This window comes from Diabrotica virgifera, chromosome 7, assembly GCF_917563875.1.
Source record: "Diabrotica virgifera virgifera chromosome 7, PGI_DIABVI_V3a".
Taxonomy (NCBI): Eukaryota; Metazoa; Arthropoda; class Insecta; order Coleoptera; family Chrysomelidae; genus Diabrotica; species Diabrotica virgifera.
In genome coordinates, this window is record NC_065449.1 from 8,067,494 (window position 1) to 8,081,088 (window position 13,595).

The 13,595-nt window shown below is 33.0% G+C and overlaps 1 protein-coding gene across 4 annotated transcripts in view; it reads right to left on the bottom strand.

Annotated features, from left to right (window-relative positions):
* The window catches only part of LOC114339960 (beta-glucuronidase), a 75,058-nt gene extending 62,179 nt beyond the window's left edge, over window positions 1-12,879 (bottom strand). For 2 of the 4 annotated variants that reach the window (XM_050655675.1, XM_050655677.1), the window contains exon 1: window positions 11,930-12,109. In XM_050655675.1, coding sequence (XP_050511632.1) covers window positions 11,930-12,094 — 165 coding nt within the window. In that variant the 5' untranslated portion in view covers window positions 12,095-12,109. Of the gene's footprint in view, window positions 1-4,264; window positions 4,468-5,927; window positions 6,062-6,297; window positions 6,462-11,567; window positions 11,763-11,929 lie in introns of all 4 variants that reach the window. The other 2 variants (XM_028290617.2, XM_028290610.2) reach the window with 2 other exon arrangements.
* Window positions 12,880-13,595: the final 716 nt, after the last annotated feature.

A 13,595-nucleotide genomic window follows, 5' to 3' on the forward strand; every position in this document is an offset into this window, starting at 1 on the left:
TAATTAAAAAAAGGGCAATTACCCTTAAGTGAAACCTATACGAAAAAATCAATCATATATTTGTGAATAATCTGCGTAGCATTTCTTTTTAATTTCCGTTACAGTTAGCTAAAAATATATTTTTTCTAAAAACATCTTTTTTAAAAACTTGTCAACTTTGGGGCGCCACCCTTGCTAAACGGTGGATGATAGAGAGATGCTGTCGGAAATAAATCGTAGAAAATATAGTCCTCTTCATATTTCTATAAAAGAAATTTTTTGTAAAAGGTACAGGAAGGACTACGTTCTGCAAAAACCATAAATTACCCCCTTTAAAGGGGTGAAAAGGGGGGTTCCGGGGCGAAATTTTTTCAGAAAAAGTTAGTCTTATAATAAGCACCCCTTGATATGCCAGAAAAAAAATAAAACCGGACTTGTGTCCATTTTGCAAGGTTCAACCTCTGTTTCCTACACTATTAAATAAAACTAAAATGTTTTTATTGTGCTACTTGGGGAATCATATTATCATGCCCTCACCGTTCCGGCACGTAGCGTAGTCTCCGAAAAACCTGATTTTACAAAGAGTTGTCTCGAGCTATACGCTCCTGACAGTATGAATTGTTCATATTTAAAACCATTAAAATCAATATTTTTCGGAAACGAAACGCTACGTGCCGGAACGGTGTGGGCATGATAACACGATTCTTGCTTCAGAGTAATAATTTCTCTACAAGGGAAGTAAAGCAAGAAGGTGAACTCAAGAAGAAGATTCTTGATATGCTGAACTATAGAGATCAGATCACAGGACAGCACTTGGCGGCTTACCCTATATTGTAACAATGACCAATCCGCCGAATGGCAGCTAACAACTACCTAGTGCAATGGAGGTGGAAGAGATCTTCATGTTTTCGTGCTCTACATTAAAACATAAAATTGGTATATCCAACATAAACCGTTACTCTGCTTAGCACATTTAAATGAGTAATTTTTCAAGTCTTCTTAAAAAAATTTATCTACATAGGTATTTTTTATTTGTTTTTGTATATACAGGGTGAGTCAAGAGGAACTGTACATACTCCTATCTCGTATAGAGGCTCCTATGGGGAATAACAAATGACCAATAAAAAGTGTCTGCTCCTCTTGTTTAATAATATAAAGGGCTAGTTTCGCATTTTGACAGAAATTTATATTCGTCATAATTTTTGAACGGTCAGAGCGATGTGTCTCTTATTTTGGTCAATCGTTACACTATTACCACCTTATCAACTGATTTATTCAACCTAGAAAAAAAATTAGGTCCGGCTTTAAAGAGTTAGTTCGTTTGGGTCTTAGAAAAAATGTCACCCTGTATACGCTTTTTGAAAACTCTAATATGAATTATACAAATTAGACAAATAGACAATTAAAATGGCATATTTATTTTTTTCCCCACATGATTACTTAATTTTTTATAAAAAAATCAAATTTGACTATGAATAATAATTAGAAGTTTGGTAAAGTGAACCATAGATTTAAAAAAATTTACTTTTATTACAAAAATTAATTTTTTTTTAACAAATATTTAATTTATGTTACCACCTAATCAACTGATTTATTCAAACTAAAAAAAAATCAGGCCCGGATTTAAAAAAAATATTTCGTTTTGGTCTTAGAAAAAATTTCACCCTGTATGCGCTTTTTGAAAACTCTAATATGAATTCTACAAATTAGACAAATAGGCAATTAAAACAGCATATTTCTTTTTTCCCCACATAGACTAAGAGCCGCTATAGGTGAAAATTCTTAATCATTTTAGGCACGACGGGACCCTATAACTTAAATAGTAGAACCTAAAAGAAAACGTTTGAACACTGTGCCGTCACTTTTCAGTGGCACATGCGTCTACAGTGGCGCATCAAACTTTCCACTTATGGACGGGATACATAAATTAAAAAATACCCTCCCTAATTACCAGAATTTAATTTTTTTCATTTTTTTAAGTTTTATGTGATTAAGACATAAGATTCATCGTAATTTTAACTTACCACCCCTTTCTCCCTGCCCCCACCATCAAAAACTTTATTTTTCGATTTTATTTTTTTTTGGTGGGATGCAATCAATTTTAAAATTTCAAATAATTTACACGCATAGTTAAGGGTTTTATAAAACACGTCTATTTTTATAGACCTGTAGGTTCAGTGTACATAACCTCAAAAAAATTTTAAAATTTTTTTTTTTGAAAAAAAGTATATAACTTTTTTTTGGGGATAGCTGCAGATCTAATTTTTCTTAGTCTTGTGTATTTTATCAAACACTATATTTCAAATTTTTTTCAGATTTTTCTGTAACGTTGGTCACCTTCAAAAATCCAAAAAACTGTTTTTTAAGGGGGTTTTGGGGGGTTTGAACGTGTTTTTCTGATTTTTAAATATTCTAAAGAACTCAGTTACTTCAAGTTACATATAACCTATAAAAAAAATTGATTTGATATATTATGAAGTCTATAAAATAGGGAAAATCCCCCAAAACCCCCAAAAAACAGTTTTTCGGATTTTTGAAGGTGGGGAGACTTACGGAAAAATCTGAAAAAAAATTAAAATATAGTGTTTGATAAAACACACAAGATTAAGAAAAAATTAGGCCGGCAGCTTTTCCTCAAAAAAAGTTATACGCTTTTTTGAAAAAAAAAATTTCTTTTAATTTTTTGAGGTTATGTACACTCTACCTATGGGTCTATAAAAAATAGGCATGTTTTATAAAAGCCTCAACTATGCGTGTGAATTTTTTTGGAATTTTAAAATTGATTGCATCCCACCAAAAAAAAAATAAAAACGAAAAATGAAGTTTTTGATGGTGGGGGCAGGGGAAGGGGGCGGTGGGTTAAAATCACGATGAATCCTATGTGTTAATCACATAGAACTTAAAAAAATAAAAAAAATTTAATTCTGTTAGTAAGTTCTGTTAACTTTTAATTTATTTATCCCGTCCATAAGTGGAAAGTTTGATGCGCCACTGTCGACGCATGTGCCACTGAAAAGTGACAGCACAGTGTTCAAACGTTTTCTTTTAGGTTCTACTATTTAAGTTATAGGGTCCCATCGTGCCTAAAATGATTAAGCAATTTCACCTATAGCGGCTCTTAGTCTAACACGATTACTTAATTTTTTATTAAAAAATCAAATTTGTCAAAATCGGAATTTTAACCTAAAAATGAAAAATAAAAATGAAATCACGGTTTAACTCGCTACAACGTTCCATTTTAAATTTTTGTTTCTGAAATTTTTACAGCACATATCTCTTACCATTCTGAAGACTATGACATTGTTGTAGACTTTCAGTCTTCTTCTCGTAAAAGTTATGAATTTAAAAAAATAAAAGGTGCATATTCGTGAATTGCAAAGTAAAATCGCAAAAATTAAGTGAAAAAATTTAAAATTTATCTATTTGATCACGTCTATGTTAAACTATAGAGTCCAAAGAGAAGTGTTATGGTGAGTTTTAGATGTAGACGTGTTATAGAAAAAAAAATGGTGAAACTTTTAATTTAAAAAAAAAAACGTTTAATTTTTTTTTATTTTTATGGTAAAATTGCGATTTTGACAAATTTGATTTTTTAATAAAAAAATAAGTAATCGTGTGGGGGAAAAATAAATATGCCATTTTAATTGCCTATTTGTCTTATTTGTAAAATTTATATTAGAGTTTTCAAAAAGCGTATACAGGGTGAAATTTTTACTAAGACCCAAACGAACTAATTTTTTAAAGCTGGACCTGATTTTTTTCTAGTTTGAATAAATCAGTTGATTAGGTGGTAATAGTGTAACGATTGACCACAATAAGAGACACATCGATCTGACCGTTCAAAAATCATGACGAATATAAATTTATGTCAAAATGCGAAACTCGCCCTGTATATTATTAAACAATGGGATCAGACACTTTTTAATGGTCATTTGTTATTCCCCGTAGGGACCTCTATACTAGGTAGGAGTATGTACAGTTCCTCATGACTCACCCTGTATATTCTACTCATCTCCTTTTCTTCTTAGTAAGGGTGTAGTGGCATCATGTAATTTGTTTCACTCTTTCTGTCCAATTATCTCTTTCCTATTCGTGTTGCTTTACTTCGGAGAATGACCTTTATTTGGTCCCTTTATTTGGTCCCACCATCGTACTGGAGATCTTCCTCTGGATATTTTGCCATCCACGTTGCTTTCAACTAGCATGCCTTCTTTTCTTCTAGTTATATGTCCAAAATATGTATCTCAGTGTCTCTGTAGAGTAGAAGTTAAATTATCTTACTTACTTTTAACCTATAACAATAACCAGCATTCTCATGCATTAGGTACGGCCACCAAAGATGTGCATCTGGAATCAATATATGACCACTAGCTTCCACATTTTCACCAACTTTATTATTATTTTTATCTAGGACTGTGACATTGTAACTTATTAAAGCATTTTTACTATTTTCGTCTCTATGTAGGTCTACTTTGTAAGAGACAATACCTAAAAATTGTAGTTAAAAGATAAATAATTTATCTCTCTAATTATTAGAGTTAAGTCTAAGTTATAGACTAAGAGCCAAGATAGGTGCTAATAATTTTAGGCACTGTTAGAGTCTATAACTTAAGTACAGTGGAACCTCGATAACTCGGATTAATCGTGACCGCGGCTGATCCGGGTTAGCCGGAGAATATGGTAAAAATTAATAAAATACGGTATACTTACAGATAAACTCCGTTATAATTGAAATAACATGAAATATGTATATGCACAGTACCTACAAATCTAAATTATTAAAAACACGCAAACACAAACCTAAGCAAACGGAAGCAAACAATACAAGACTGTACTATACACAATACAGTCACAATCGGAACGATGTTATGAATAGTGAAAACTAAGACCATTGTTTGAAAAAGAATTTGTTAAATAGTCTTTTAGTCTTTTTTAAACAATACTAAGACAGTTTGAAATAAATAAAGGAATAACAGGTGCCTGTTGTTTACGATAAATCCGAGACAATGACCGTCGCTCTGCCGCCGCCGCCGTGTGCCATGAGTCATTTTTACTATCGTATACATAGTTCAAATTACACAAATACACATTATCTCTCGAATATTATATTACATACTATCCCTTGCAAGATAATTCGGATGGAATTCCCCAGATTAAGAGACTGGGCCGATATCAAGCACAAAATAATCTGGGGAATTCCATTCGAATTATCTTGCAACGGATAGTACATTTTTATTGTTGAAATGTTTGTCTGATGAAAATCGGTTAGCCGGACTTCCGGGCTGTCGGGGGCCGACTTATCGGGGTTCCACTGTAGTAGAAACTAAAAGAAAACGTATGAGCACTATGCCATCACCTTTAGTGGCACATCCGATGACAGTGGCGCATCAGACTTTCCACATGGACGAGATAAAATAAATTAAAGAATTAAATGGTTTTATTTTTTAAATTTCTTTTTCTACAACCGTGTTAAAAATGCAATGCTCCATGCGAGCGTTAAAAATGCTACTTTAAGTTCGTAGTGACCGTATATGCAATTTTGATGTAATGTCAAAAAAATAAAAAAATTGGAATGGCAGTCAAGTTCAAGTAAAAGTTTTTGTAGATACTGTCCTGTAATTACGTTTGTACAAAAAATATTGTATGATATGCGTGTTAAAAAGTACATTTTTCAGGCACTCATGTGAATTGCAGAACTCGCTATCGCTCATTCTGCAAACTTTCACATGCGTGCCTTAAACGTGTACTTTTAACATTTATATCATAAATAACTATTATGGTTAAAAATAAGATTCAGCGTTGGGGTGTTGGGTTAAAATTGCGCTAGATCTTATTTTTAATCACACAGAATTAAAAAAAAATTAATAAAAATTTAATTTTGGGACTGAGGTGGCATCTACCCTTTAATTTATTTATCCCTAAATAAATTAAAACTAGTGATATAATACCTGTTGTTTTATTAAGTGAAGTGTGTATCGTTAAGTCATCAATGTATGTTAAGGAGGTAGTGTACAAAGCTACGGGCCTATCAATTCCCGCGTAGTTAAAAAAATCAAAAGAGTACCTTTGAGCTTTTCTTCCACTAAAAAAGAAAATAAAAAAGTATATATAAGTAATAGACAAATCTGAAATTATGTAGAAACAATAGTTTTCTACATAAACAATAGTTAAAACATACCCAACATTAAAGATGTATAACTCCAGAGTGGCAGTTAAACCTCTTATAATAATATTTGTAATCGTCCCGTGCAAGTGCAATTGCAGTTAAAAATGGTCGATTTTTGAAATTTTATCTGTAAGTTGAACACCATAACATACCCTGGTAATGTAGAAACAGATCCTTGAGGAATAGTTGTTGATGTAAGTGTATTGTCCACAATAACTTTAATAGTGTTTTCATCATCATTCACCAAATCGGTTATTTCTCCAGCAAATGGTAGATGACCAATTGAGTGATCAAAGGCAAATTTTTCGTTAACGTACTAAAAGAAAAAATGTTATTCTACTATAACTTTATATCGAATATCATGCTATCTCCAAAGAAAAATTGACGTCTTGTCGATGTCAACATTTTGAAATTGCCTGATTGCAAGTTTACAGAAAATTAAATATTCCTATAGTCCATTGAAATGTTACATTTAGGGTTGCATTTCTTTGAGGAGTCAATCTTATTTTTTTAATGTGTAGAGGGGTTCAGTAGAAGCTTAAGTTTAAGTTTTTGGGGTCGCCGCCCTTGTCACCCGGCCGTCATATGTATTGGAAAAAGGGGTGCAAAAGGCTTTCGCGCCGTATCTCCTAAACTAGCAATCTTGCAGAAAATTTAATTACACATAAAATGTAGCAAATTAAATTTTCTACAATTTTATGTCTATTACTTTTTATCGTCAAGTGACCAACAAAAAAGTTATAAACAAAAATATGAGAAAATTTTGTAAGAAGTTCCCTTTTGGACGTTATAACTTTTTTTCGTTCATTTCACAATAAAATACCATCATAGCGATTTTGTAAAGGATTTTTCAATGAACAATTTTCACTATAAAGTTGTTTATTTTATTTCTTATCTAGGTTTTACAGCGTTCCAATCTTGACCAGATTCTCGAATTCTCATAGGAATACAATAGAAAAAAATACTTTTCTATCTATACAGGGCGTCCAAAAACTCTACCGACAAACAAAGACAGGAGATGTCTCACATAATTTTAAGACAATTTAACCCAATTCACCTAGTCCGAAAATGCTTCATAAGCAGGCTAGAGCTCTTTGAAGATGGCGTCATGTAATCAGTTTTTCTTAAATACCTCCAGAACGCTCCTATTTAGAAAAACGAAAATTGGTATGCATTTTAACTTTCCAGAAATGAATCGATTCCATCCATTGTGAATTTCTAGTAACGGTCATAGACGTCCGTTTTGGGTAGGGTAACGGTTATTTTATCTCCTAACTTTTTTGTCTGTAACTTTTTAGCATTTTTGACAATGGATTATTAAATTGTGAGGTATTCCAGTACTAAAAGGTACTCTTGTTTTAAGTTGGTAGGACACACTGCTTTCTAGAAAAATCGATTTGAAAATTTTTCGTTTTTGGAATTAAAAAAAAAATGAAAAAAACTTTCAAACAAAAAACGATGTATTTTACTAACTTAAAGCAAGAGTAACTTTTAGTACTCGAATACCTCATAATTTAATAATCTAGTGTCAAAAATGCTTAAAAATTAAAGACAAAAAAGTTATGCTATAAAATAACTGTTGACCTACCCAAATCAGACGCCTATGACCAATACTAGAAATTTGCAATTAATGAAATCGATTCATCTCTGGAATATAAATAAATGTACCAGTTTTCGTCTTTCTAAATAGGTTTTTTTCGAAAAAAAATTTTGAAATTCAAAGAACGAAAAATTTTCAAATCGATTTTTCTAGAAAACTGTGTATCCTATCGACTTAAAGCAAGAACACCTTTTAGTACTAGAATACCTCACAATTTAATAATCTAGTGTCAAAAATGCTTAAAAATTAAAGACAAAAAAGTTATGCGATAAAATAACCGTTGCCCTACCCAAAACGGACGCCTATGATCGGTACTAAACATTCGCAATGGATGGAATGGATTTATCTGTGGAAGATTAATGTGCGTGCCAATTTTTGTTTTTCTAAATAGAAGCGTTCTGGAGGTACTTAAGAATAACTCATTACAAGACGCCATCTTCAAAGAGCTCTAGCTCCATTAAGAAGCAGTTTCGGACTAAGTAAATTGGATTAAATTGTCTTAAAATTATTTGAAGAATCTTCTGTTTTCGTTTGTCGGTAGAGTTTCTGGACACCCTGTATATTAGTCGAGTGGCAGCAATCGTTATGCCGACCACGAAAATCAAATTTAAGGTGAATGACCAATTTTGGTCTATATTTATGTTTTAGAGGTCGCTGAATCCGAATATGAAGTTTATTTTTATCTAGATTTGGTGGAACATGTTCAAAAATCAAATTTTATACAAAAATGCCGAACATAATTTTTGATGATTTTTCAAGATTACCTCGCTGTATCTTTGGTCGCTGTAAATATTTCCTTTTGAAAATTTTACTGTGTCATCTTTGAAGTATGTAGATAACAACGAAATGTGTCCAAAATGTTTTAACACATTAAAAAAGAAGTTGTTAGTTTTTAAACACTTTGTCATCATATTTCGTTAGTTTCAGGTTTACTTAAAAAAATTGAGTGACAAAATTTTTAGTTTATAATTTTAACCAACACAACAATAAAATATAATTCATGAAGAAGTTTTTTGGAAAATTTTAAGTCAAAATATATAAGAAAAAAAAAGTTATGTTACTTCATAGACAAGCGGCACACCCCAAAATACGCTTATATCTCGAGATCCTGACCACCGTGTGTTGAATGGCAAATTTTATCATACTTTATGATTTTGATATCAAAAATTCGTTTTTTGCTCTTTTTAAGAATTTTGCGGTTGCGTCATCCTTCTTCTGAACCAGCGAATTTGTCCTCAAACAACTTCTTGGGCGTTTTCTATATATGCTTAGGGTTATAAGTTTTATAGTGGGGAGAAAGGTAATAAACGGATTAATAATAGCATAAGAATGTTAAAATCATAATAAATTGTATAAATAAAAAAATATATAGATAGAAAAGTAAGCCTAACATTTTGTCTTTATTGTATCCCTATAAGCATTCGAGAATCTGGTCAAGTTTGAAGCGCTGTAAAACTTATATAAATAAATAGAATTAAACAACTTTATAGTGAAAATTGTTCACTGAAAAACCCTCTACAAAATTGCTATAATGTTATTTATTTTAAAATGAACTGAAAAATAGTACATTATATACCGCGGGACTGAAGTAGTACATTTAATCCTGAAGGTAAAGTTTATGGCCCGACCGCAGGGAGGGCCATAATTTACCTGAAGGATTAAATGTACTTCAGTCGCAAGGTATATACGATACTTTTCGTACTTCCGGTATGATTTTATTAATTATTTCAATAATTTCAATCAGTTTTTTCTCTCTTCAACTCATTTAATAAACTGTCTTTAAAATAAGTTACCATAGTAACATTGCGTTGTGACAGTTATAATTTAGAAACATTGTCATTACTAGTGTCATTGTAAAGAAACATTGTTATTGATAATTATTGGTATCATGAGTGAAGAAGGTGTATCTGATATTGATAAAAGAGCAGCCGAAGTAGGTGAAGAATTGTTACCACCGAAATCTAGAAAACTATACGAGCAGCAGTACGATGCTTTTAAAAAGTGGTGCCGCTTAAAAAATGTGAGACAACCTACTGAAAATGCGCTGTTAGTCTACTTCGATGATAAATCAAAAGCGGTTTGTGCCTCAACTCTCTGGGCACATTACTCAATGCTGAAATCGGTTATTAACATTAGAGAAGATATTGATATAAGTAAATTTCCAAAATTATTAGCTTTTTTGAAGAGAAGAAATGAGGGATTTAAGCCAAAGAAGTCAAGAATTCTCACGTCTGAGCAGGTAGATCAGTTCTTACGGGAGGCTCCGGATGATAAATATTTAATGCTTAAGGTAAATTTGGAAATTTGTTTATATTCAGAAATTTTAAGAAATCAATTTTTTTGTAGGTTGCACTTATTTTGGGCGTTGCGGGAGCTTGTCGTGGAAAAGAGTTGGTTGATTTAGAAATCGACGATGTGAGAGATTTGGGCGATTCCTTCCTAATTGCGATTAGAAACACCAAAAATAAAATTGACCGAAATTTTGTGATCAAAAATTCAGAAAACAGTGCCATCAGTTTTGTGGCGATATTTCGGAAATATGTGGCATTGCGAAAGACAGGGACAACTCATTCAAAATTTTTTGTTCAATACATCAACAAAGAATGTACTACGCGAGTAGTAGGAAAAAACATGTTTGGTACAATTCCACGGCAAATAGCAGCTTTCTTGAAATTAGAAAATGCGACGTCTTATACGGGACATTGTTTTAGACGCACATCTGCGTCTTTGTTAGCTGATTCGGGAGCAACAATAGACGTGCTGAAGAGACATGGAGGATGGAAATCCTCCAACGTGGCCGAGGGATATATTGAATCGTCTATTAAAAATAAACAAAAAATTTCAGATAAAATATTTGGTCAAGTCGCCGATTCGTCCACTATAGTTATGCCACAGTCCTCATTCTCGCTTCCTGTTTCCGCAGGATCTTCGAAACAAACACCAGTTCAATATGAAAAGGACCTATCTGTTACTCGTCAGTTACCTGCTGCATTAACCCAGGAAAGACTGGTCAATATGACGAACTGTCACAATATTAATTTGAATATTAACGTTAATTACCATTCTAATTAATTATATTTTTCAATAAAATATCCCTTAAATTCGTTTGTTTGTGATTTAATCGTTCCGGGAGTTTCGTCAATATTTAATCCCGGAGGGATTAAATGTGACACTTTAGTACCTGTCACAAGGGAGTGAAGTTGTCACTTTAGGCCCGGAAGTACGAAAAAGTTATAACCTCCAAAAGGAAACTTGTTAAAAATTTTTTAACATTTTTTTGTTTATATCTTTTTTGTTGGTCACTTGACGATAAAAAGTAATGGAAACCAAATTGTAGAAAATTTAATTTGCTACATTTTATGTTTAATTAGATTTTCCGTAGGGTTGGTAGCTTACGAGATATAGCGCGAAGCCCCTTTGCACACCATTTCCAAGATGGCGGCCGGGGGACAAGGGTGGCGACCCCAAAAACTTGAACTTAAGCTTCTACTGATCCCACTACACATTAAAGAAATAAAATTGACTCCTCTAACAAATGCAAGGTATGGCTTAAAAAATGTAACATTTTAATGGACTATTACATATTTTAAAGCCGGATTTATCTTAGGACGGGGCGTAGAACAATAGAGGCGCGCGTCCCCGGTGTCGCCCGTTCCGTTTTACGATAAACTAACCAACGCTTTTCATATCAGACAATTCTTCAACGTGCCCCGTAAGACAGCTGTGTCGTCCACGTCCCCATCAAAAGATAATTTGGGCTTAACAGACAAGCAAATACCTAGGCCCTAAAATGAATACGAAGAGGAAGAAATAAATACTTACAACTTTTGCAGAATAACATACAGAACCAAACCTTAACCAAATCCTTCTTCTCTCTCGTGTCCAAGTGCTTGGCACAATAAATCTTCTTTGGTACACTACTGATCCTAGGTGATCTCTGCCTTCACTACTGGTGAGAATATCGTTATAGCTGGATGGTACTGGCATTAAATGAATGTCTTTGTCATTAGGATTGCCCTAAAAAGAAACTTTTAGTTATTCGTCATCATTTTCTTGGCCTGTATCCGTTTATGCTGTATCAAGTTTTTCTGTAGGTTTTTTAAATTTCAAAAAAGCCTTCGACTAGTAAACTATTACAAATGGATCACGACAATGATCTGATGATTAGTGGTTTATTTACTTACTGAAAGTTCCTGGCTAGAGGCACTGGCATTTAAAGAAAAAGACCACAATCCATCCAAATATTGAAGGTCTCTCGTTTTTGATGCTTTTGGATAGAGGATTCCAGCCTGAATGCTAATTATCAAGCACACCAACAAAAAAGTCGATATATATGTAGGAGGTATCATCTTTCTTCTCGCATACACAAACAATTAGTTAACTAAACATAAAAAATTGTGATATTTATAGATTGCTTAATTAGGTTATTACTACAGAGTTGGATTAAACAAATTGAGGTGATTAAAACCTGACCTCCTGACACGACAAAATTCCCTGACACGGCAAAATTCCCGACTATTTTTGTTGGGGTCAAAGAGCAATGGAAAGACAAATGTTGTACACAAGTCTAATGGATATAAGAAACGAGTGGATAAGAGAGAAAACAAAAGTTAGGGATGTTAGACAAGAAGTTGCAAAATTGAAATGGAGATTTGCCAGACACAAATTAAGACAAAAAGAAGACCAATGGAACACAATTTTTATAAAATCGAGACCGTGGGAATATAAACGAAGTAGAGGAAGGCCCCAATGAGATGGACAGATGATATCAAAAAGCACGTGGGCTCTAAATGGATGACTGTAACGACAGACAGAGAAGAATGGTAAAGTATTGGGGAGGCGTATATCCAAAGATGGACCGAAGAAGGTTAATTAGATAGATAAATAGATAGATAGACACGTCATCATGCAAGCAAGAGTAGAAGAAAAAAAAAGGCTTGGGAAGAAAGAAGAAATCTTGGCTGAACAATATCAGAGATACTAACCTCAGTGTTGAAGAGATATTTCACGTTGCAAAAGATAGAAATGCGTTTAAAGAAGTGATCGCCAACCTTCCATAGAAGACGACACAAGAAGAAGAAGAAGAAGTCTTTTACCGTTATTTCTGCATGCATATCACTGCATCATCAGAAACTCGAGCTGTTACACATTCACAGACAGACAACCATAGTTTAATAGCCATAAACCATAGACTTCATACACGGAAGGTTTGACGATATGGTATTCTTGCACCATATATTTGATCAAAGCGATAACAAATAGTCCAGAGAAATAAGATTTTTCTCGTGACAATCTCCCTCCAGGCCGAAACCAAATTTTTTGAGTAGTATCGACATCTATATTAATAACCTATGTATATGTCTCTTGCAGCCGATTTTGATTATATACAGGGTGTAACGAAAAGATTGGTCATAAATTATATCACAGATTTTGGTATCAAAAATATGTTGATTGAACCTCACTTACCTACAGTCGGAAAAATGAAAGAATACTCATGAACGAACATATATAACACGCTGTATTTTCCTGTCACCGTGTCACAAAGAAAATTGTCCAGTGCAAGTACATGCAACAATAATTATTACATGTACTTGCACTAGCCAATTTTTTGTGCGACACGGTGACAGGAAAATACACCGTGTTTTATATGTTCGTTCATGGGTATTCTTTCATTTTTCCTACTGTATATACAATAGTGCACACAAAAAAAGTTATAACCGTTTGAAGTTACAAAATTAAAATCGATTTTTTTTTCATATATCGAAAACTCTTCGAGATTTTTTATTGAAAATGGACATGTGGCATTCTTAATGGCAGCAACATCTTAAAAAAAATTAAAGTGAAATTTGT